Source organism: Hippoglossus hippoglossus, chromosome 14, assembly GCF_009819705.1.
Source record: "Hippoglossus hippoglossus isolate fHipHip1 chromosome 14, fHipHip1.pri, whole genome shotgun sequence".
Classification (NCBI taxonomy): domain Eukaryota; kingdom Metazoa; phylum Chordata; class Actinopteri; order Pleuronectiformes; family Pleuronectidae; genus Hippoglossus; species Hippoglossus hippoglossus.
Window position 1 is genome coordinate 17,773,094 of NC_047164.1, and position 21,446 is coordinate 17,794,539.

Below are 21,446 nucleotides of genomic sequence, written 5' to 3' on the forward strand. Positions count from 1 at the left end.
TTGTTTGTTTTGTTGGTTAAAATATTGTGATTCCAGCCTGTTAAGACAAATACAGCAACACAAACACAACCAGACAGTTATTATACAAATATTGATCAAAGCCCAAGGCTGATCAGTGATATCAGATTTTCACTGTGAGAGAAATATTAAACAGGCAGGAGAAATCAGACCGAATTTCTTATTAGAAAAACGTCAAAACTGAATCAAATTAAATATGTTGTGTACTATACTTAGATTATATTCAAAATAACTTATTTAGTTATTAATTATAAGTCCTGCCTTGGATCACGTTTCATATTTAGAACAAAGTGTTCTCACAACATGTATTTTTACTGAAAGCTGGTATACAGTATGCAATGTTTTAATTCATAAATTATTGATGTATCCATCTGTGCGACGGAGTGTCACAACACATAAAGCCCATAAAACTGTGTAGTAACTGTGAGAATATAGATTGCATTAAGCACCAAACACCAGGCTTTCGCACCACTGTACACTGAAGGCATGTTGATCCCAGTGCTTCGCTAATGGAGCCATGTATCAACGCTTTTATTACACAGAGTGTGTTTTCATGCTTTTGAATCCATCTTCCTCTCCTGCATTTCTCCCTACAGGGCAGTAGTTGGACACAGAGAGCCGCTGCCTGATGATAGCAAAGACAATATCACCATTTTCACCCGGATCCTAGACAGGCTGCTGGATGGATACGACAACAGGCTACGTCCTGGGCTGGGAGGTAAGCAACCGTAGATGTTCGATAAATCAGAGACTTCGCAAGAGAGGAGGCTTTCAGGCTGCTTCACTGAGCCTCTGTTTTATGACACAGATAACTGGGGTAAAAATGCAAATCAGCACGTACATCCTCTTTTCTCTTTATAAAGATGTTGTTATTATGTTTTAAGTCAGTTTACATATTTTATTTCATAGTGGTGACATAAACTAAAACAAAAATAAATATTTTGTTCAGATGCAAGCAGCTTGTTTAATATTGGTCTCCTTCAGTTTTTTATTCACCACACTGATCACTACACATATAAATTAATAATAATTTATCCGAAACATAACTCACTCATTTTCTCATTGCAGATGTAGCTACGTTGAGAGTCATGGTAACAATCTTGCACTGACGTCAGCTTTTCATTTTGTGCAGCACTGTAATAGAAATCTGCCTTCCCCTGGGTGAAGCCTTTGTTCAATCATGCCCAAATGGCAAATAAGCACATATGTCAGTGCAAATCCCTCTAATTGGTGCTTTTTCTATCTAAATATTTGCCCCCGGAGGACGAGAAACCTAACAGCAAGCCCACATGCTCCAGCAGGCGTTGCCATTTCTAAGCCAGCCAGCTGGAATGGTCACTTCTGCTCTAATGCTCGCTGCTGAAGACACGAGCGTGGCTACCAGGGCTTCGGCGCCACCAGGCCGGATGACCTGGACTCTGTGGCAGCGCCCAGCGAGAAGAACCAGGCACAAGATGTTAATGTCATATTGTGCCTCTGCTCACGTCTTCAAGGGCAATGGGATGGCGAGGCTCGCACCAGTCATGGCTCACAGTCATGGAGGTTTCCTCATGTAGAGCCCTGACTGAGTCCTTTTGTGGAGCAGTGAAAGCAAACAGGCTATTCCTGGAATAACGGCACAGTGGATAATTTTGTGTTGCAGATAAATTAATCTAATATATCGGAAAATATTATGACATTACAGGACGTTGGAGTAACTTTGCAGATTATATTTTCCCTGAGCACGATTCAAAGACCTTGGTTTAGAGTTTAAACCAATTGGGGCCCTGCTCAGTGTAGCCAGCATGCTCATTCAAAGTCAAGGTCATCTGTCTGCAGACGGACAAGACGACCAGTCCTGTCCTGTCGGCCGCCCCCACGCCCCACCAGTCACGTGGCTCCGTCTCAGACCAGACAGAGGCTGGAGAGCACCATTTCATTTCATTTTCCGAGGCATCTATTAGCTCTGCCCTATGCCCTGGTGCCTTGTTGTAAACAGCAACGGGGCAACTCATTCAGTTTCCCCCCGCCAAGGCCTGCCACGCAAACTGCTGACTCGGTGTTGTGATAATCACGTATTTGCGAGAGCTATTTCTGTCGCAGGGTTGATTAATGTGAAAGTGGATCTCCTCTCTCAGGGGGGCCCTTTGCCAGAGGACTGGAGACTTCACCTGTGGGTGGTCGCCGAGATCTGGGAGACAGTTAGAGCCATGGATCCATTCACTTTTGGAGAGAGGCCTCATCACTCTCTCGTTGTTGCACCACTGGGAGCAGCTATTTGTCTCGCCAATAGCTCAAAAGGCTGCTTTACACATTTGCCCCAGAGGAGCTGATTCAGCCCACGCTGAGGAGGGCAAAATTTGATCTGTCACGACTTTCATATCATGCCCTGCTTAATGTTTTATTAAAGCCATTTCAGTCATTCCACATCTCTGAATTAATGTCTCATTTAAAAGTCTTGAGCAACCTACTGCATAATATTTATTATATTTGATCATTGTTGGCGCATCAAGAATCATCTTTAAACCATTGTGACACAACAGAAGCAATTAATGGGCTTGTAAATGTTAAGTGCAACGACACATGTAATTATAATTACAAGAAATATACGGAAAAGCCTCATAACAGTCATGCCAGATTCATACTACAATAGACTACATCATGTTTAATGTGATTATAATGTGTGTATAGAATGGCCTATTATTTAAAAAAAGAAAAGAAACACACACACACACACACACACACACACACACACACACACACACACACTATAAAGGCTGAGCTGCTTCATTTTATTCCCGAGCCAGTCGTCCCTTAGGGACTGTTAAATGTTTTTGGGGCAGGCTAACTCAAATTATTTTGGGTCAAAAGGGATGTCTCCTCCACAGATATACACTCAGGCCTGGCTCAAAGCCGATTTTATGCTGTAGTGGACAAAAATAGCTTCAGCAAAACAAATGGTGGTTTCAGTGAACAAAAGACTTCATACAGAATGTAAAGGCAATATTTATGCCTCTGAAATGAGGTTGAAAACAACGCTCTGGGGGTCAAACAGTTGGGAGTGCTTTCCAACAATGCATGAGTCTACATTTCAGAAACATCATCTAATGCTGTTAGTCTGGTGTTACGCCCCTTAAACCCTCAATCTGTGGGAAAACTACGGCATAGTTTGGACAAAATGATGCACAAAGACCTTAAGATTTCAGGTGCTGATCCGTCCTGGGGGAAACAAATCACTTTAATCCTCAGTTCTTCCACAGTTTGAAGAGATCCTCTCACCCTTGATTACGACTGAATCTCTGTGTGAAGCAGCTTAGTTTAATGCCAGCAGGCAAACTTTGCCTTCGTGTACACAAACAGCCAGCTTTACAAAGACTGTAGCAGAGCTTTTCGTATGCGGACGACACTGTGATGGGTTCTGTTCCTTGTTGTCTCTTTCCTCAGAGAGTGTGACAGAAGTGAGGACAAACATCTACGTGACGAGTTTCGGGCCGGTGTCAGACACAGACATGGTGAGTTATTTTCTCCTCTCTGCGCCTCTGCTGTAATCAGCACCGTGAGTCATCAAATCTAAGCAGGTTATTAGGCTTTATTCTGCTCTATTTAAGTTGGACAAAAGTACTTTTGTCGTTTTGGATTCGGCAACCTCGTGAGATTTCCCCCGGCAGAATAATAGAATTTCATTTCAGTCAGGATTTCACACACTGGGAGTTAACAACCATCGAGTTGGAGGAGTTGGAGGATTTATTTAGATCATTCCAGCTTCAGCAGATACATTTGTATGAGATGATTCTAAGAGGAAAACATATAAAGTTACAGCATATATCAGGAATAGATATTTATCCGTAGATGGTTATGAAAACACAAAATATGTATATCTCAGGTGCAATAAAAATCTAATTGTTTTCAAAACAAACACTTCCATCAGGCAGGAAAAGGCTGAATTGTATAGCAAGCAACCTCATGTTTTTCCATGTTTTCTCTGTGGCCACAGTGTGACAGACGACAGCTATTTCAGACCAACGTTCCTGCTGTACACTGCTCTCTGCATGTGGTGTTCTACCTGTCCGCTCGATGTTTCTCCTGCACATTTCCTTCATGACAAATCGGTTTTTTGTATTTTTATTTTTTACACAGTTTTTTGGCTACTGGCCCATTTTGTTTTACTTCATGCACTTCAGCTGGAAAACCAAGTCGACTATTGATGGAGAACTAAAGATGAGAAGGTGTGAAAATTCCATCACAGAAAACGTCTCATCCTGAGAATCTACCTGAAGTACTAGATATATATATATATTTTACAATATTATTAACTCGTGATATGATTCTATTGCAGCTGATGGGCATGCACATTTCATTGTTAAGTTACTACTCAGCTGGTGTCAAAAAACCAATGGTGTGAAGTTCTTCAAAAGCAGAAAAGACAGCATTTAAAACACTAGTCTCTTACAACAGCCAAAAACCGTTCAAGGAAATTACATTTCAAATCAAGGAGACATATTGTAAATGGCTTTATTGGAGAAGTTCTATCAGAGGCGCCGGATGACTCCTTTTAACAGCAGATGCTGGGGATGGTTTGCAGTTAGTCTTGGGACCTTATGCAGCATTTGACAGACTTGATCGTGCAGCTCTAATTGACCGCCGTGAGCACTGGGTGGTTTTCTCTGGCTCGGTTCGGAGCTTGCTCGTCAGCCTGTATGACATAGCAAGATTAGCGCCTGTTGGAGAGCTGAGTTGAGTTTTTGTGGTCTCACCAGGGGGGTTTTCACATCAACGTCTCCGGAGCAGCTTACTTTAAGACTGCAAGACTCAAACTTTACATAAGTTGGCAAGTGAGGATCTCTAGAGATCTGATGGACATCTGTAAAGACCATTACAGTGGATCATAAAAGAACTCCCTTTTTCCAGTGATGCTGTATTGTAACGGCGATATGAAGCCGATTGCTGGAGCCATTTGTTCTAGAGATGTTCCAATGCAGGCATCGGAAATGCCTCCAGTACAGTTAAAAAAAAAATGCTGGGGTGATCGTTGGCAAGTGCGCAAATATATGTACCGATCCAGTACCTAATCTCAAAAGCATATTAGTTTCACCCAGATCAAACTGTAATTTCCTTTTCCCAGAAATCCCTTCTTCTTCGCTGCTCCGAAACAGCAGTTGCGCTGTTTTTAGAGCAGCGAAAAGGAAGTGATTTGAAGTAGCGTGGCCCGAGCACCAAACTTTGAAGATCACATTCATACAATTGTGATCAATACCGTACTGCTTTTCAGCCATTGGCACAATAATTAACCATTGCACATGAAATATACTGAACCTATTGAGATTCAGCTGGTCTTTACACATATTTTTATCAACACAGTTTCAACTTCTTTTCCTATAAAAACGATATATATTTTGAAATTAAATTAAATCAAAAAACTAAAATCCTGGGTCTGGACACGCCTTCTGCCTTGTTGAGACCACCCCTGCCATTGCAAAGATCCACTGTGCGGACCACAGTATGCTGAGCTTGCTTTGTGGGAGACTGTTCACGCTTTTACTTTATCACAATAGACAGTGCTTTATCTTTTGCAGCAGATATCACCTTTGGGGTCTCTCAGGGCTCAATTCGAGCCCCAATCTTTTATTCTCTTCACATGCTCCACTTGGCAACATCATGAATCAGTGGCAAACAGCACAGAGGACAGTCCGTAGCAAATGTGACGGCTGCGCGGGCACCACAAACCCACTTGTGGTGTTGTTTTGTAAACAGGGCCACAGTTAGTGTGGACACAGCAAGGGTTTTCTGTGTCCTGTCAAAGGCAAAATAGTGGTTACACACTCCCGCTTAGACCTTCATCTCGTAATCAATGTATGAATTGTGGGTGCCAAGGTTTTATCTGTTCCCAGATGTGGACACGTAGCATCAACATATTGATTTTTTTTTTCATTTTTGCATTGCAGTTTTAGATTTGAGATCAGGATTATGCTGATCATTACGCAGGCGAGGTTCCTTCTGGACTGAGGCTACGCTGCATTTTCTTGCTCTATGTGCAGTGTATGTGTGCGTCTGTGAATACACGGCTTCTGTAAGTCTTCTGTTAATACATGCAAAGATCACCCATTTGTTTTTAATTCATAGGACACTGGTGCAGTGCCCGTTCTAACCTTGCCTGTTTGCTTGGCCTGCGTTAATGCTCCGGAGCCTACTTCAAAATGATTCATTGTCAAGTTGATGTGACGCCGATTTTGACCCGCGGTTTGACCCAGTTGCCGACCACCGCTGTAAAGTTCATCTGAGGACATAGAAGAAGACATGGTCAACTCGATCCGCAGACTGACTGCTAGCACACAGCCCCGCCCCCCACTGACTGCTACAGATACAGACGTGCCCAGTGCGAAGTCGATAGGACGAACGGTTGGCGAGATATGTGTTCCACATACAGACAGATCGACAGATAGTCAGAGACATTTGTGGCATTAGTAGGTGGATGTGAATATTTGTAGTGTGAATAACGAACCCTTTTACTTTGTCTTACCTGTCAATGCTTTTTGTCAGTATCTGTTTACTACTCTATCCACATGGTTGTTGGCACAGCACAGAGTTCTCACCAGATGTCCCAAAATGTGTGCACTTTTTGTACTATAAAATTGGGGAAGATGTATTCACGTAACTCAGATGAACAATTATGGAGATGCACTACTCATTTCCCTTACACCGCAGTGAGTTCCTCAGCTGCAGAGCTGTTGTGTGGGACTGCAGGTCGACACTAGGAGCTCTGGGGCCCTTCAAGCGGAAGAGGAGGAAATGAGGGGACAAGACCAACAGTGACACAGTATAATGACCAAATGTTGATATTACGCTGCACTGGGGGCTTGACCCCTGGACTTGAACAATGAACGGTCTGAATTCCACAAATTTGTGCCTATTTCCAAAAGGGAGGGCGGGGAGTAGCTGGGCGGACGGCTCAGTTTTATTTTTGAGTTGAGAGAATAACAAAGGCTGTTGCACTCGGCAAGCAGAGAGCTGGACCAGGTTTATAGAATGGGTCGTTGTGTGATGTACTGAGGGGCGAGGTGTTTTCATGACTTTTTTAAAAGCGTATTTGTGCTTTGAAGACAGCCTACAGGGCTGGTGCTCGGAGCCGATGAAGGCAAATCTGCAGTAGGTCAGGGTCGTGCGATCGTGTTTTCTGGTTCATGGGTTTCCAGGCTAGTGAGTTCAGAATGAGTCGGATGTTTTATTCGAGTGTCTAGCAGGACAGCCTCGGTGTATTGAGCATTGCAGTAAACAGATCGGGGAAACATAGGCATGGAACAGTTTTCTAGGTCAGTTAAAAGAAGAGGAAATAACTAATCCTGGAGGTATTTCAGAGGTGGAGGGAAGCTTTTTATGTGTTCACCAAAGAAAAGTCCTGTTTTGGAGACAATTCACCAGAGTTTAGTAGATTAATTTGGGGCATTTATCGAATCATTAAAATAAAGAGAGGTAAATCAGCTGTATCCTGCTACGGACATAAAAAAAAAATATCTTTTAACTTTGTCTAAACCTTGTTATCATGTTGTTACTGTGTCATTATTTTGTCACAGCTAGTTGTTTTCTTCTAGATTCCTTTAATGACTTATGTAATGAACCTCATTAACACTTTAATAAGCTTTAAATTGATAGTGCTCCATCTCAGACTAAAATACCACCTATAAATACCCCTGCTTTGGATGCAATGCAGGAAACTGAGCCCTAGATCACCCCTGCTGGTTCAATATCTGTGGGCTCACTCACTCACACAGGCGGAAACAGAAAACCTATCAAACGAGAAAATGAAAGTATGTGAAGTCAGAAACATTTTATCCTGGTTGATTCTTGTAATTAATTACCTTGGAGCTGCAAAAAGATATGAAGAAATGTATTTAAGGCTTATGTTTTACGTATTTAAGAATCAGACAAGATACCTTTACCTTGGTGATCAGCATAACTGTAACATATGAGATAGAGGAGGGCACAGTGAGTCCAAGAGGCTGAGATCACTTCAGATTTTTAGATTGGGTCTAGATTGTTCTATCCGATAACTGATGTTTATATTTGATGTGTGCGGTTTAGTTGTGTTCCTGAAACAAGATTTAGGCTCAAACTAGACACTTCAATTTTAGAAAATGTGTTAGATTTCCACTCACAATCATGAATGTTCTCCAATTGTTCAGCCATGACCAGAAGGCTCACACAGCGTGTACATGCCCTTCACTCAGACCAGCCTAGCTTCTATGGTTTTTGTCTATAGGACACATTGTGTCATCATGTCCTGGTTTCACCTTCACTGAGTTTTTTTCAACGTGCACAAGCACAGTGTGTCAATTTGGCAAGAAGCTGGCAATGGCAGAGCACAACTTCTGACATGACAGCTCCTGGCTCACCCCTGTGCACTACACAACAAAGCTGGAATTTGGTCTGACTGAAACATGAGTCATGCATCCCAGAAATTGAGTCAAAAAATGCCTCAAGTTGTAGAGGTTCTGTGTGAAATCTAACATTTACATGCAAACTCGATCATGGAGACAATGCCAGCATACTGATATTGTCCATTTTGGTTTTTACTGGTAACATGAAACAAAAGTAAAGCAGAGGCTCCATTTTTTCAATACTTTTTGTCCAACCAGTCATTACTGGGACTTTACAACTGCAAATGTCATACTCATGAAGTAAAGTGAGGACAAGGCAGGGAAACACAACAGTCAGTAAGATACACTTTTTTGGGCACCATAAAAGTACCAAATCATCTTGTGGTTGCACAGACATTTCACTGGATAAGTGAACATGTTCTCTTGTTGGTGGCACTAGACAAGAAATTACCAGTTATTAGGACCCTCCTCTGGGACAATGAATGGTTGCACCAAGCATGGCACTCACTTCAATAGTTTAAGTGTGGAGCAGAGTGCTGACTGACTGGCATTGCCATTTCTAAAGTCATTTTACAAGCCTGGCTGAGATGTGGAGCAATAAAATGCTTGAAGAAACTGTTACAACTGAAATCTTCCTAGACAGAGCACACTCTATTCCCCAGGCATCTCATAGTTTATGTTGCGTACAGCCAGTGGTCCAATTACCCATCTCTGCAGCATCAAGTGTCCCAGAAATGACCGCTTCTCACTCAGCCTGAGGGTCAGTTGTTCAGCCTTCACTCAGACCCCAATACGCCACATCTGCCGTTAGTGCGCCACTATAACAACAGGAGGGAAGCTAACTGTATAATTGGAGTGAAACTGGAATATTAGGCCAATAACAAAGCTAACCCTCTTCAGAGTTGTGTCTGGCCAAGGCAGATTCCTGCGGTGAGTCACACCGAGACCCAGAATGTGGGTTGTGGGTTGCTATCTTGATGCTGATCTCTGGTAAGTATAGGTGGGTGTGTATCTCTACCTCAAACCTCCCTCTTCTCACATTGTCATGTTGATTGTTCTTAGTCTTTTGTTTCCATTTGCCTCCCTCCCTGTCAGGGAGTCTATGTTGTCCCATCTCTCCGATGTATGCGGCATCATGGCACATTTACCTGTCTCGAGGTTTGACAGGTCTGTTCTGAGGAACTGGAAGCGGTTTAGGCTGTCACTGGTACTGTGCTGAAGTTTGCTTTGACAATGTCAGTGACAGCTTGATATCAGTAAGGGATGCACGATCTCTGGGGGTAAACATTTCTGGAATATTTGAGATATTCAGCACACAGCCGTTTGCCTAAAATTCAAGTCCAACTTTAAGCAGTTCAAGGTCTTCTGGAAATAACAGATGGAGGTTTGTGTTGCTAAAAGTTTAAAGGTGAACTCCTGGATTCTGCATCAATCACATTGTCCTTGTTCAAAGACATGCAAACCCAATTAAGCCCATTTTCACGAGAACACACTGAATTTTAAATAAGTATTAGAATTCCAGCACGAAAAAAAACCTGTGGTCTTAAAATAGGGCTTAACTTTTTCCTCCCACCATACAGGTCATGATGTTCCCCACTGTTACAATATGATTCATGTGCAGGTCAGGAACAACTTGAAAGCAGAGCACATACAGTCTCATGGCACCATATTTTTTGTGAAAATGCCAGCCACAGGTAAAAGGACCTTTGAAGACTTTAGTGCCCTGCAATCATTGATGACTCAAGTAGGTTCCCAGTTGTTTTTTTTCAGCAATAGGAGTAAGCTATTGTATTACACCTAGATTTACATGTTCATTTTCTGAGCATTGAGAAAATGACCCAACTGCAGTCACACCCAAGATGACAGCGTCAAATCAGGTCATGTCTTCGTGATTCTTTGCCGTATGCTGTGCTATCGGAAAAAGCCTCTTGAAATATCTGAACTGAACTTTTGTGCTTCTCATTCGTAGCCCATCACTATATTGTTTGACATTGTTCTTGCATCGGTGGTAAAAAAAGAGGTTAGTAGTGGTTGAGTCTGTTGTGTCAAACGGGATACAGGATAATTAGCTAACTATTTTTTAGTTTGTCTTGGTTTTTTTTTTAGTTGCACAAAATGCAAATGTTCTCTAAATGACAAACGTCCAAAACATTGCTGTAAAGACTGATTTGTGACACAACAAAATAAACCACCCCTCCACAACTTTGGTGTAGCACAAGAACACAGCATTTAGTGGAATTATGGATTACGTACCCTCGTGACAGCACCTGTACAACAAAAGACGTGTAAACTCAACATTTGCAGAGCCCTGTCTTGGATCTTTAACGCTCTCTGCCACTGCCAACCAAGTCGAGCCAAACATAACGCGCCCCCGCCATCTCCATACATTGTCTAAGTTGACAAATTCTGTTGTTTTTACCCAGTCTGAGTTTACACATGTGTCCGATGACACTGTTTGTGTATGTGTCTGGCTGGCTGAGTGTCAGCGAGAGAGTAGTGAGCAGCGGAGTCACTGTGTGTGTGTGTGTGTGTGTGTGTGTGTGTGTGTGTGTGTGTGTGTGTGTGTGTGTGTGTGTGTGTGGTGTGTGTGTGTCGTTAACTTTCCCTCAAGACTATCAAACAGAATCTACACATTTTGTTTGTAGTAATCAACTGCTTACAGTGATCAATTTGGCCCCGGAAAAACGTGATCACTATAAGCAGTTTCCACTGAAACAGAATGTTGTCAGGAGGCAATCTCGTGGTGCCCTTGAAGGTGTGTGTAGATTTAAGATGATGCCACCTTTATCACACAAAGTTACACAGATTTGGCTAATTAATGTTATCGGGTTCCCTTTTGGCATTCAGATTAAATCTGAAATGTTATCAAACAGGCATTTTTGGTTGTGGCTTTCACACCAAATCCCCCACCATTGTCTTGTTGGTCACTTTTATTCTTGTCACGTGATCATCAACTTTATACTCTGTACATGAACATTCTGCTACAACCACACTTGCCACTGCACAAAAATGAAGGGAATTTTGCGCTGGTCATTTAGAGCCAGAGTCTGGACAGCGGTGATTTATGGTATCAAATAACTGAACCAATAAAACCAAACTACTGGAAAAATGAACCCTTGAACGTACATCATCGTGATAAGAACGACCTAAAATGACATAAACTGTCATGTATTTGGCATGTACTTTGACATTTTTGGTTTAGTTTGGTCCATGTCCCATCGGTTAGCATTGAGGAGGTGGGGTTTAAGTCCCATACTGCAGCCAGCTATCCAGCTTCACTTTTGAAGAGCTGCCATGTCGTGCATCTTTATAGACTTTCAGCTCAGAACTGTGACATCCGACTTAAGTATTGGTGATTAGTATTTTGGGTGAAGTTTTTCTTTGATGAATGCGCCACCACTAATACCCATAAATGAAAGACGGTGTGGGCAGCTATGTGCCTGTAACACCGGTAACAAACTACCGCACTAATATACAATTGAACACAACTGTTACAAAATGTCTCTGTCATTTCCCTCTTGAATGTGAAACCACTTGAGTTTTTGTTTCTGAGAACAGTTCAACATAGCTCGATAATTCCCTGTTTTTGCTGGCTTATGTTATTGCATAAACACATTCACTGCGACATATTCTTAATTTGTTTGCTACCATTTAATTCCAGGGCTGATTACATCTGTGGAACAAAATGTTAGTGTCTGAAGTGGAACACAATTAACTGCAAAAGCCTGTTTATGCCTCAGAGCTGCAGAGGCCGGAAAGCACCGAAGATAATTGGAGTTGGTGTGGGATTCACAGCTCATTGAAAGTCTCGCACAGGTTACACCTCCAGCTGGGAAAGGTGGATGGCACACAAGATGCGAAGCGAGGAAGAATAATTGACAACAGGAGAGCAAGAAAGGCCCAGTAATTAAGACATTAATCAAATCTTTGAGTAATCCTTCCAATGCCCAGAGTGTGAAGTTCACCGGAGCCGGGTCAAATTGATACGCTGCCGCCAGGAAGTGGTCTGTCTCATTACCATGCCGGCTAATCGCAATGCTATCTCTGATTGCTGTCAAAAACTAGTCTTCATGACATATATCAAATGTAATTTTTTTTTTCTTAATCAATTGGGGAAAGAGCCCGCTCGCACAGTGTAATATTTCGTCAGGGCAGGGGCACTAAATCAAACCTGTCAAACCAGTCGGCTAATGTAGATAAACAAAATGCGCATGTCAAGAACATTGGACAACAAGTTTCTCTCAGGGAAATATCAATTTCCTGGAAATTAGCAACTTGTTCGGGTCCCTGCCGCTTCAGAGATATCCAGTTGTTCTTTATGTAACATATTACATTAAGCAAAATTTAATTAGTTGCGAGATTACCCAGATAACGAGTCAAATCTGCATAGATGACCAGATCTGTTACGTAAAACCAAATTAAGACTAAAATGTGATGGAATAACTAAATGTTTAGGATTTAATGAACTCATTAATTTAAGATAAAAGGCCGCATCCATATTTTATCAGATATTAGACACACCCTTCCTGCCATTATCATAGAAGCAGACGTTGTCATTTTTTAACGTCAAGGCTCATTTACCCAAGTCTACTGTACATCCTACCTCAACTGCCAATTTATCAGAGGCTCTGTTTCCTCATTTCCTTCACATCCTTCTCTCGGCGCTGCAGCCCTGCTGTTAGCTGGTTCCCTGCAATGCTCTTTGTGTTCCTGACATGCCTCTTCTCTCGCTTGTGTTATATCCCCCCCACTCTTATCGGTTTCCTTTTCTGCAAAGCAATGCTTCCTTATTTACTGTGTTCAGTACTTAACCCCTGAGTTGAACATGTTGTATACCCATTTAGTTATATAGCATACAAGACAGGGACTGTAAAACAAATCCATATAAACACATAATTACTGGCGCTGCATCCAAAGAAAGACCGGGTTAATGAGGATCCTAAACTGTACAAGAATATTGTAATAATTAGTTGTCTCTTTTTCAGCTATTTCTACACAACAGCTAATTAGATTTAACCTGATTTGACCAATTTAAACCTCTCCACCTGAGATACAGTGGAGGCTGACATACATGAAAGCCTAGTGTTTGCACTTTGAAGTTCACAGTATGTGTAGGCCTGCTGCGAGTGGGTCTGCAGCGAGCGAAAGAGACAGCACCATCGAAATCATGAAAAGTCATTCTTTCAGCACGTCTGGCAGCCAAGTGCTTGAAGTGTTCTATACCTTTGTTGGTCTTTTGTCATATGTTTCCACCTCTGTGTTTCCTGTTTCTCACTGTAGTCAATAGATGCAAAAAAGAAAATAATCTTAAAGGAGAAGATTGATTTTTAGATTTGAAAGGGCTGCAGTCAGTTTGGGATTAACCAAATTTTTAAAATAAGCCGAGCTGTGAAGGACCTGTATTGTGAAATGATTAGTCCATCGATAGAATATGAATAGATGAAAGTTTGATGTCTAAATAAATCCTTCTTCATGAGATAGATATCTGCCTCTTAAGCCTCTAAACGCTCCACGATGTTCAACAGCTATGTGTGTTAACTCTGGCAGGTAGCTTACGGAAGGTTTATCAGAGCTTTGTAGCCGTACAAGCTGCCGAGTCAGGGGATAATTCTCGGTGGGTCTGACCCCTTTCACAGCACACACTTGCTTTTGATCAGTTGTTAATCTAAAATCATTGATTTCAGCAGCTTTAAAGTCATTTATCAAGCAAGAAAAAGCAAAACATTTGCTTGTCCTGGCTTTTCAAACACGGATCTGCTGCTTTACTCAGTTTTATATCACTGTCAACAGCCAGGCTTTACTTTGAGACTGTTGTCTGGCCAACAGTCTCCGAAGGAAACCGCACTGAAATTCACTCGATCCAGATTTTTATTTTGATCTGCACCAAATTGCACAAACTCATAAATATCACTCCCCTAAACGTGCCGGATTTATTTACATCAAGATCTATGAAACATTATCTGAGAAATCAACCCTGATTTGGATCCTCGCCAAAGTTATAAAAGTTCTTTCTTGCCACACACCTCCACAAAATGTTATTGAAATTGTTTTGCATAATTCTGCTAAAAAATAAACCAACAACCATCGGATAGGGGTGAAGACATAACCTCATTGGCAGAGGTAATGATGAACTGGGGCTCTTGAAACAAATCATGGCCATTCTGCCCTTTTTAAAAGTTATGTTTACATCATTGGTTAATTCTAGGAACATAAATATGAATAGTTAATTAATAGATTCTGGTTAAATATAAATGTTTTACAGTTGTAGAGTTGTTGGAACTTTATTTAGGAGTGCCTCGGTGACCCAGTACTCGCAGACACATAAAACTTGTCTGCAATGTCCCACTTTCGATCCATCCAGGGACAGCTGTGGCATGTCATCCCCCTTTCTCTCTCTCCCCTCCATCCTCTGCTTTCCAATAAAGGCACGCTGCCAAAAACATAGCATATAGGCATATAAAAGGGATCTGTTTGTGTATTCATAAATCTGTTTGTAACCCTGCCATCCAGGTGCCATAAATGTGTTTTAAAATGTCATTTCAAATTACAGTTGCTTGCTATACAGTAAATCCATCCGGGACCATAAAAGAGAAATCTGAAATCTAGTTTTGGGCCGAAGTTCCACTCTGTCAAGGAGAAATCAATCACTCTGTCCCTGGAGGAACGCGAGCTGGCATCCGAACTGATTGTGCCATTTTGCCTTACATGGAAATCGACAATGCTTTTTCCACATCCCGGTCTTTCAATTCAAATTAATTCCCAGTGTTTACAGGGGATTTCTGTTCAGAAGGAAAACAAATGATTGCTCCGCCCAGCTGGGCCCAGCACACTGTTTATTCACTGTTCACTCTTTATTCATCGCTGGATGTTTTACACTGAATGGGATGTGATTTGGCCACTCACACAGAAAAAGACTGGAGGGAGATAAAGTGCCCAACATGAGAATAACTGGGGCGATGGGGATTTAAATGGTCTTTCTGTGCCAGGAGGGAACAAACTTTGCCTGAGTGTTGCCTGAAAGTTCACGAACAAGATACAGAGGACACTGAACAATAGATCACAATATAGCGTGTGTCTGATAAACTAAATATGATAAAATAATCGTTGAAGTAGCTTAGTTTTTCAATTATTTGGACCTTGGAAGAGAGAGCAGCGCGTTTGTCACACCTTTATGTGTGCGAGACTCTCTGTGGGCTTTATTAAGAGCACCGCGGTGAAGGCAGATGCGGCGCAATCGTTTGATGGTTCTGTCGGTGTGCACTCCATCAGGAGGTCAATCACATCAATTAACAGGCGCCCAGCATGCGCAGTTTAGAGGAGCCCTGTTGATTTGTGTTGAGTGGGAGCCGTGCACCTCTCCTGCTGAGGGTGATGGCCTCCTGTTGTTAAAGCAGCTGAGAAATGACTTTATCCGTTTCCCCCCCCCCCCCTCGTGGAGCCAGTTACAGCCGACATGGCGGGCAACTGCAGCTCGTGAGCTCGTCCACTGTGCGAGCAGGAAGCACAAAGACAATCGGAGAGAAAACACATATGCTGTGTTTTTATTGATCGCTGATAATGTGTACTGTTGCGGGAGATACAGAGAGCTTCCATCCGTCTGACTCCGTTCAGACAGCTGCACTCAGTCGGCAGCGCTGCTGTACCAGGCAGACCAGGGAAAGGCTGTTGCTAGGACACCGACTCCTACTGAAAGAGTAATGTGAAACAAATTCCTTTTGACTGGCTACTTCCTGCATTCGTTTTTATTAACTTTTTCATGTGTTGATGACAATACAGAAAGACTTTGCTGCATATTAATTAAACATGAAACAGATGTATTACAAAGATTTTGCACTGGAGCTCATTTGTGTGGTTTGAACAGTTTGAACATCGGAAGGAACACTATGTTAACAGAGTAGTTATCACATGACACAAGAATACATGACTTTAAAAGACACAATATTCTCTCCAGATGCTTGTATGTGTAGCGGCGTGCCTGTATCTTATTTTCTGTTAGAGCGGTTAGCGGTTGACGGACAGTAAAGGATGCCACACGTGTGTATCTTGTATGTAAAATGGTGACAGTTTCACAATTGCCACAAATCTTGCATGTTTTTTGGTCACTTGTTTACTTTGTGAATATCAAAATGCATGAGATGGAGTTTCCTTAGTTTGGATTTCGATTATATTTGGTTTAATAATTCGTGGCTCATGGACCACAATGATCGAAAAGATGCTAATCTGTCAATGAAGACAGCATGTTGAATATGCTGGGTATTTATTTAACTGTCCAAAGCACTTGCAGCCTATAATAGTTTTACAAAGAGTTAAGTATTCAAGGTACTCTTCACTGCTAAAATGTTGACTTATTGAAACATGATTGGTCCGTTTCAATAAGTGTTCCTGTGCCCGTGAGGTTTCATTACCATTATTCATTAAAACTATGCTTTTGCTAAATAGTGTCTGCTGTGGAAATCTTAAAGAGTTAAATGGATTTATCACCTCCATGCAACCAGTACTAAGTCCCAACTCTCCAAACTGTCATGTTGCCAAATAATCCCTTGGCCTCTCTTCCCCTCAGGAGTACACCATCGATGTCTTCTTCCGTCAGAGTTGGCGGGACGAGAGGCTTAAGTTTGATGGGCCCATGCAGGTTTTACCCCTCAACAACCTCCTGGCCAGTAAGATCTGGACTCCTGATACCTTCTTTCACAACGGAAAGAAATCTGTGGCCCACAACATGACGACTCCCAACAAGCTGCTACGACTGGTTGACAACGGCACGCTTCTCTACACGATGAGGTGAGCCTTTATTCACACTGCCAACAGGGCCACTTCCCTGTTGAAGGGGTTACGTGACAAGACTAAGAGTCTATGGCGCTGCTAGCATCTCAATGAGGCTGCACTTAAGGTGCGTTCACACCACATAAGAGATGTGAAAGGTGCCATAAACCACGGACACAAATGTTGTCAGACGGAAAGAGGTGGTCTCGGTCCGACTACAACTGAACAATGGTTTGGTTCATACGCAGTTTGAAAACGCTTTTTAAGTATGAACCAAATGCAGGAAGTTGAGACAGTATTAAACAAAATAAGAAGAGAAAGAAGCTGAACAGCTCACCAGATTGCTTATGTCAATGATGAAGCAGTCATTTTGCTGGTAGTAACACAATAATGATTCTACAGTGACAACAAAATGAACGAAGTGAACCAGTTCAAATGGAAAGAATGAATACAATGAGTAAATAGACAACACACCGATGTCTGACACACGCCCGTCTACAAACCAATGAATGTCAAGTATATATACTGTAGATGCAGCCCACGTATAGGTGATGACTGGACGTGAACCTTGGTTTGGACGTTGGTCACAGATGTGCTGTCAGCTAAATGAGTCAATGTAATGTGTAACTCCCCTCACTGGTGACTGCTAAAAACAGCTGCACGGTGACACATTAACATAAAATACTTTGCTTGTAAAGACCTAGTTTTGTTCTGAGCTGAACGTAACAGCTTGAACAAGCAGCAAACTGAAGACAAAGACAGAACCAGCACCAGATGTAACATTCTAATGAAAGCAGATCCAGGATTGCTCAACTTAGAAAGAAAAACTTTACCAGCGTAGACAATTAATATATGAACTTCTGAACTGAAACAAACTAAATGATTCAAATCGGAAAAAGGGGTTTGTAATGTTTACCTCTAATATGAATGTCACTGTAGTATTGGACAAATTTGAAAATTTTAAACTGATCATGGTGCCATGTGAAAAGGTTAAGGGATCACCCAACTTATTACAATTCCTCCTGAGCAGAGTATGAATATCAATTTCAGAACAATTCATCTCACCGGTTGTTGAGACCTTTCACTTGAACAGCTCATATGTCAACCTCAAAGCCTCGGCGCCGGAGGGATTAAAACGTCAGCTGTGTGGAGCTGATGCAGCAGCTCCTTGATTTCATTTCATCGGTCCGAGTGTCAGACTGTGCAGCCAGTCTGGGCCACATGTGTTTCACAGACAGCTCAGAAAATAACAATCATCTGATCAAAGAGTTGCCACTGTGTCTGTGCCGTGCCTAAAGTGGACTGTAAATAGCTGCCGAGACAGTCAGAGTCGGCGAATGCTATTATCTACATGACTGGAGCAAAAAATAATTCGTTGGTTTCAACTCATCTAATCACTGCATCTGTCAGTCAGGCGGCGTTCCCTGCAGCTTTGCGTCAGAAAATGGAAGAAAAGAAACGTTACGGTCATCCAAATGGTCAGTATTGATTTCCGAGGGTGAAAATGAAATGGGGAGAGTTTCATATTGTGGCTCCACCCGAGTGGATTGGATGTGGTGGCAGTCCTGCCAAGGCCAAGAATGACATTTGCGCGCTAATGGAGTATCACAAGGACAGATGTGTTTGCGTCACCAAGTAAATGTCGGGTAAGATGATAAAGAGATTGCATGAGGACACAGAGTAAGATAAACCACCGTCAGACATTTTGGGAACCAGCTCATTGGTCTTTATATATCCAATGTGAGGCTGCATTTTTTTTTTTTAATGATTTCAAGCTACCGAACCCATTTCTGGAGTCACTATCTTCTGTGTTGCACTGACACTGTGGTTTATTTGCGGTATTAAAAGCTGCAAATGATTCATTTAGACCATTGCTTTTTTTCAAATGTATCCCACAAACTATGTGTATTGTTAAAGGAAGTCTGCAGAGAAGAGATTGATAACGTAGGTTTTACTCGGCACACTTCACATGTATCAGGCTTAAGAATGGGACAGAAATCCATTTGTTTTAATAGGATGTCGAGTGTGGAGTACATCACCACAGTACCCTGTGTTGACCGGCACTCCTTAACAAACAGCTGCTTAAATCCATTTAATCAGCACGTCGACAGCATCTGCACTGACGAATGCTGTGAAGGCCTCCACTCTGCAGGATTGCATCATTATCTTTGGATTGAGGGAGCTGGTATTGTCTGCCGGTGCTGCTGCTGCTGCCCGTCCTGTGCTGGAATGAATGATAGCGAATATCAATTTGTGAATAATGCAAAATACTCATAGAAGACGGCGGTGTATATTTTTAGGTCAAACTTTTAGCGAGAATGTATTTGTTCACAATGGCACAGCCGTATTTGACAATATCCATTTCATAGTGTTGAAGGAGATTTTTAAACAAAAACTAGGATCCATTGGACCGATGATGCACAACTAAACACTCAGTGCTGTGCAAATACAGTTGGTGCAATGCTGCCTTATAGAGGAATTATTTCTGGATTTTGAACACATAGAAATTTGAATATACACTTTACTGTGTAATGTACAGTCTTGCTTTTTAGCAGTGCTAGTGGATCTCCACCTTGATCCTGACTGTAACACCTATTTGATGATTTTGCCTGGACTTCTGATCTGGAGTCACACAATGAGGTTAACACTGAACTCTCAACTATTCATTCAGTGACAAATTAGGTTTTGTTTATTAAAAATGATCTGTAACACTTCCCATCACCCTCAGCGTTACCTTGTTGTGTAGCTAAGAGCTGCTAGCGGCCGTGGCTCAACACACCAACACACGTGACGGACACAGAACGGAAAAAGATCAAACAGAATACAAACATCTCAGGATGAAGACACCGATGAAGATGTCAAATTGACAACACGATGAGATTCGAAAGCTTTCGGTGATATGGGCTGACACAGAAATATCATTCCAGATATTTTCCTGTGGTTGTGAACGCCTCTGACTTAGACCATCTCCTGCTGCGTTCTTCTTATGTGAAAGACATTTCCCGATATGAAAATTGCTTTATTAGCATTTTTTTTCCTCTTAATATCTTTTAGTCATAACGCAGACAGTTCTTGTCATCTTTGATCAAAACAACTGTGCTGTCTGATCCATATGTGGCACAGTTTAGGCACGAGATGAATTTGGTCGATTAGATGTCAGTTTAAGTGCTGTATGATATGCAGCGGTGCGTTGCTCACGTGTGATTTATTTTGTAACATGTTAATTTGCGTAGTTGCTGAGACACTTATCAGTAATGAGGCAGCACCAGAGAGCAGTCAAGGGGGGGGGAAGCAATGGGTGCAAAGGGTTGTTGCATTGCAACACAAGGAGCTCATTAGAAACTGTACACTGGTCTGTGATGTTGATAGTTTTAATAATTTGGCTTTAATAAGCTTTATATGAATGTAACATTTTACAACATGAAATTGTGTTAACACTGATAAGACAAGTTAAATCGACTCATTAAATCACTTTTTTTAAATCATAAAAACCGTAAACATACCAAGGCACAAAATACACTCAATATCTAAGCATGATGCGTATCAAGCTATGTTCACTTTATCCAGTAAGTTTATCAAATTTGAATTCCTCATAAAGCAACTACATTTACCTACTTCGATATCCGGCTCTACTCCCAGTTGCTCAAATAACGCAGTTCTGGATTGACGCCTGGTCTATAAATGTTTTAACTGAGTTACAATAACCCTGTTTGTGGTCCATTTATAAGCGACCCAGTCCACCGTAGGGTGTTTTTATGGGCTGCGGTTTTGTTTGAACTCAGCAAATTGAATCCTCACGTTGATTAAATATGTATGAGTGACATAATATGCACAATTTCTCTGTTTATTTAGAGTGCATTTTTGCGGTTCGGCTATGGGACCAAATAATATAAACTCCGGTGCTCTGTGGACATTGTGTGTTTGTTGAGTGCAGTGTGTTTTTTTCAAACATACATACCGTGGCGTAAAAATGACTGAAGTGGTCATTGTGTCATGTTTACATCCCACATTTTGATTTTGCTAGTGTCAGTTTCTTGGCGCATGATAAATACAGTCGTATCACCTCGGATAATGCTGACACTGCGGCATCACCACTGAAATATTGATTCTCCCCTTGTCCCCTCAGGTTGACCATTCATGCCGAGTGCCCCATGCACCTGGAGGATTTCCCGATGGATGCACATGCCTGTCCTCTGAAGTTTGGAAGTTGTAAGTCAGTCCACATAGCCATGGGAAAGCAGGAGCACGATATGAAACAGTGCTGCAGAAACAGTGGGGGGGTTTTCTCTGCAGGTTTCGCCACCTTTTCTGTTC

General features: G+C 41.9%; 1 protein-coding gene across 5 annotated transcripts in view; it reads left to right on the forward strand.

The window, feature by feature from the left end:
• The window catches only part of LOC117774437 (gamma-aminobutyric acid receptor subunit alpha-3-like), an 84,989-nt gene that overhangs the window by 46,675 nt on the left and 16,868 nt on the right, over positions 1-21,446 (forward strand). For all 5 annotated transcript variants that reach the window (XM_034606862.1, XM_034606863.1, XM_034606864.1 and 2 more), the window contains exons 3-6: positions 615-736; positions 3,442-3,509; positions 16,930-17,150; positions 21,259-21,341. In XM_034606862.1, coding sequence (XP_034462753.1) covers positions 615-736; positions 3,442-3,509; positions 16,930-17,150; positions 21,259-21,341 — 494 coding nt within the window. The remainder of the gene's footprint in view (positions 1-614; positions 737-3,441; positions 3,510-16,929; positions 17,151-21,258; positions 21,342-21,446) is intronic.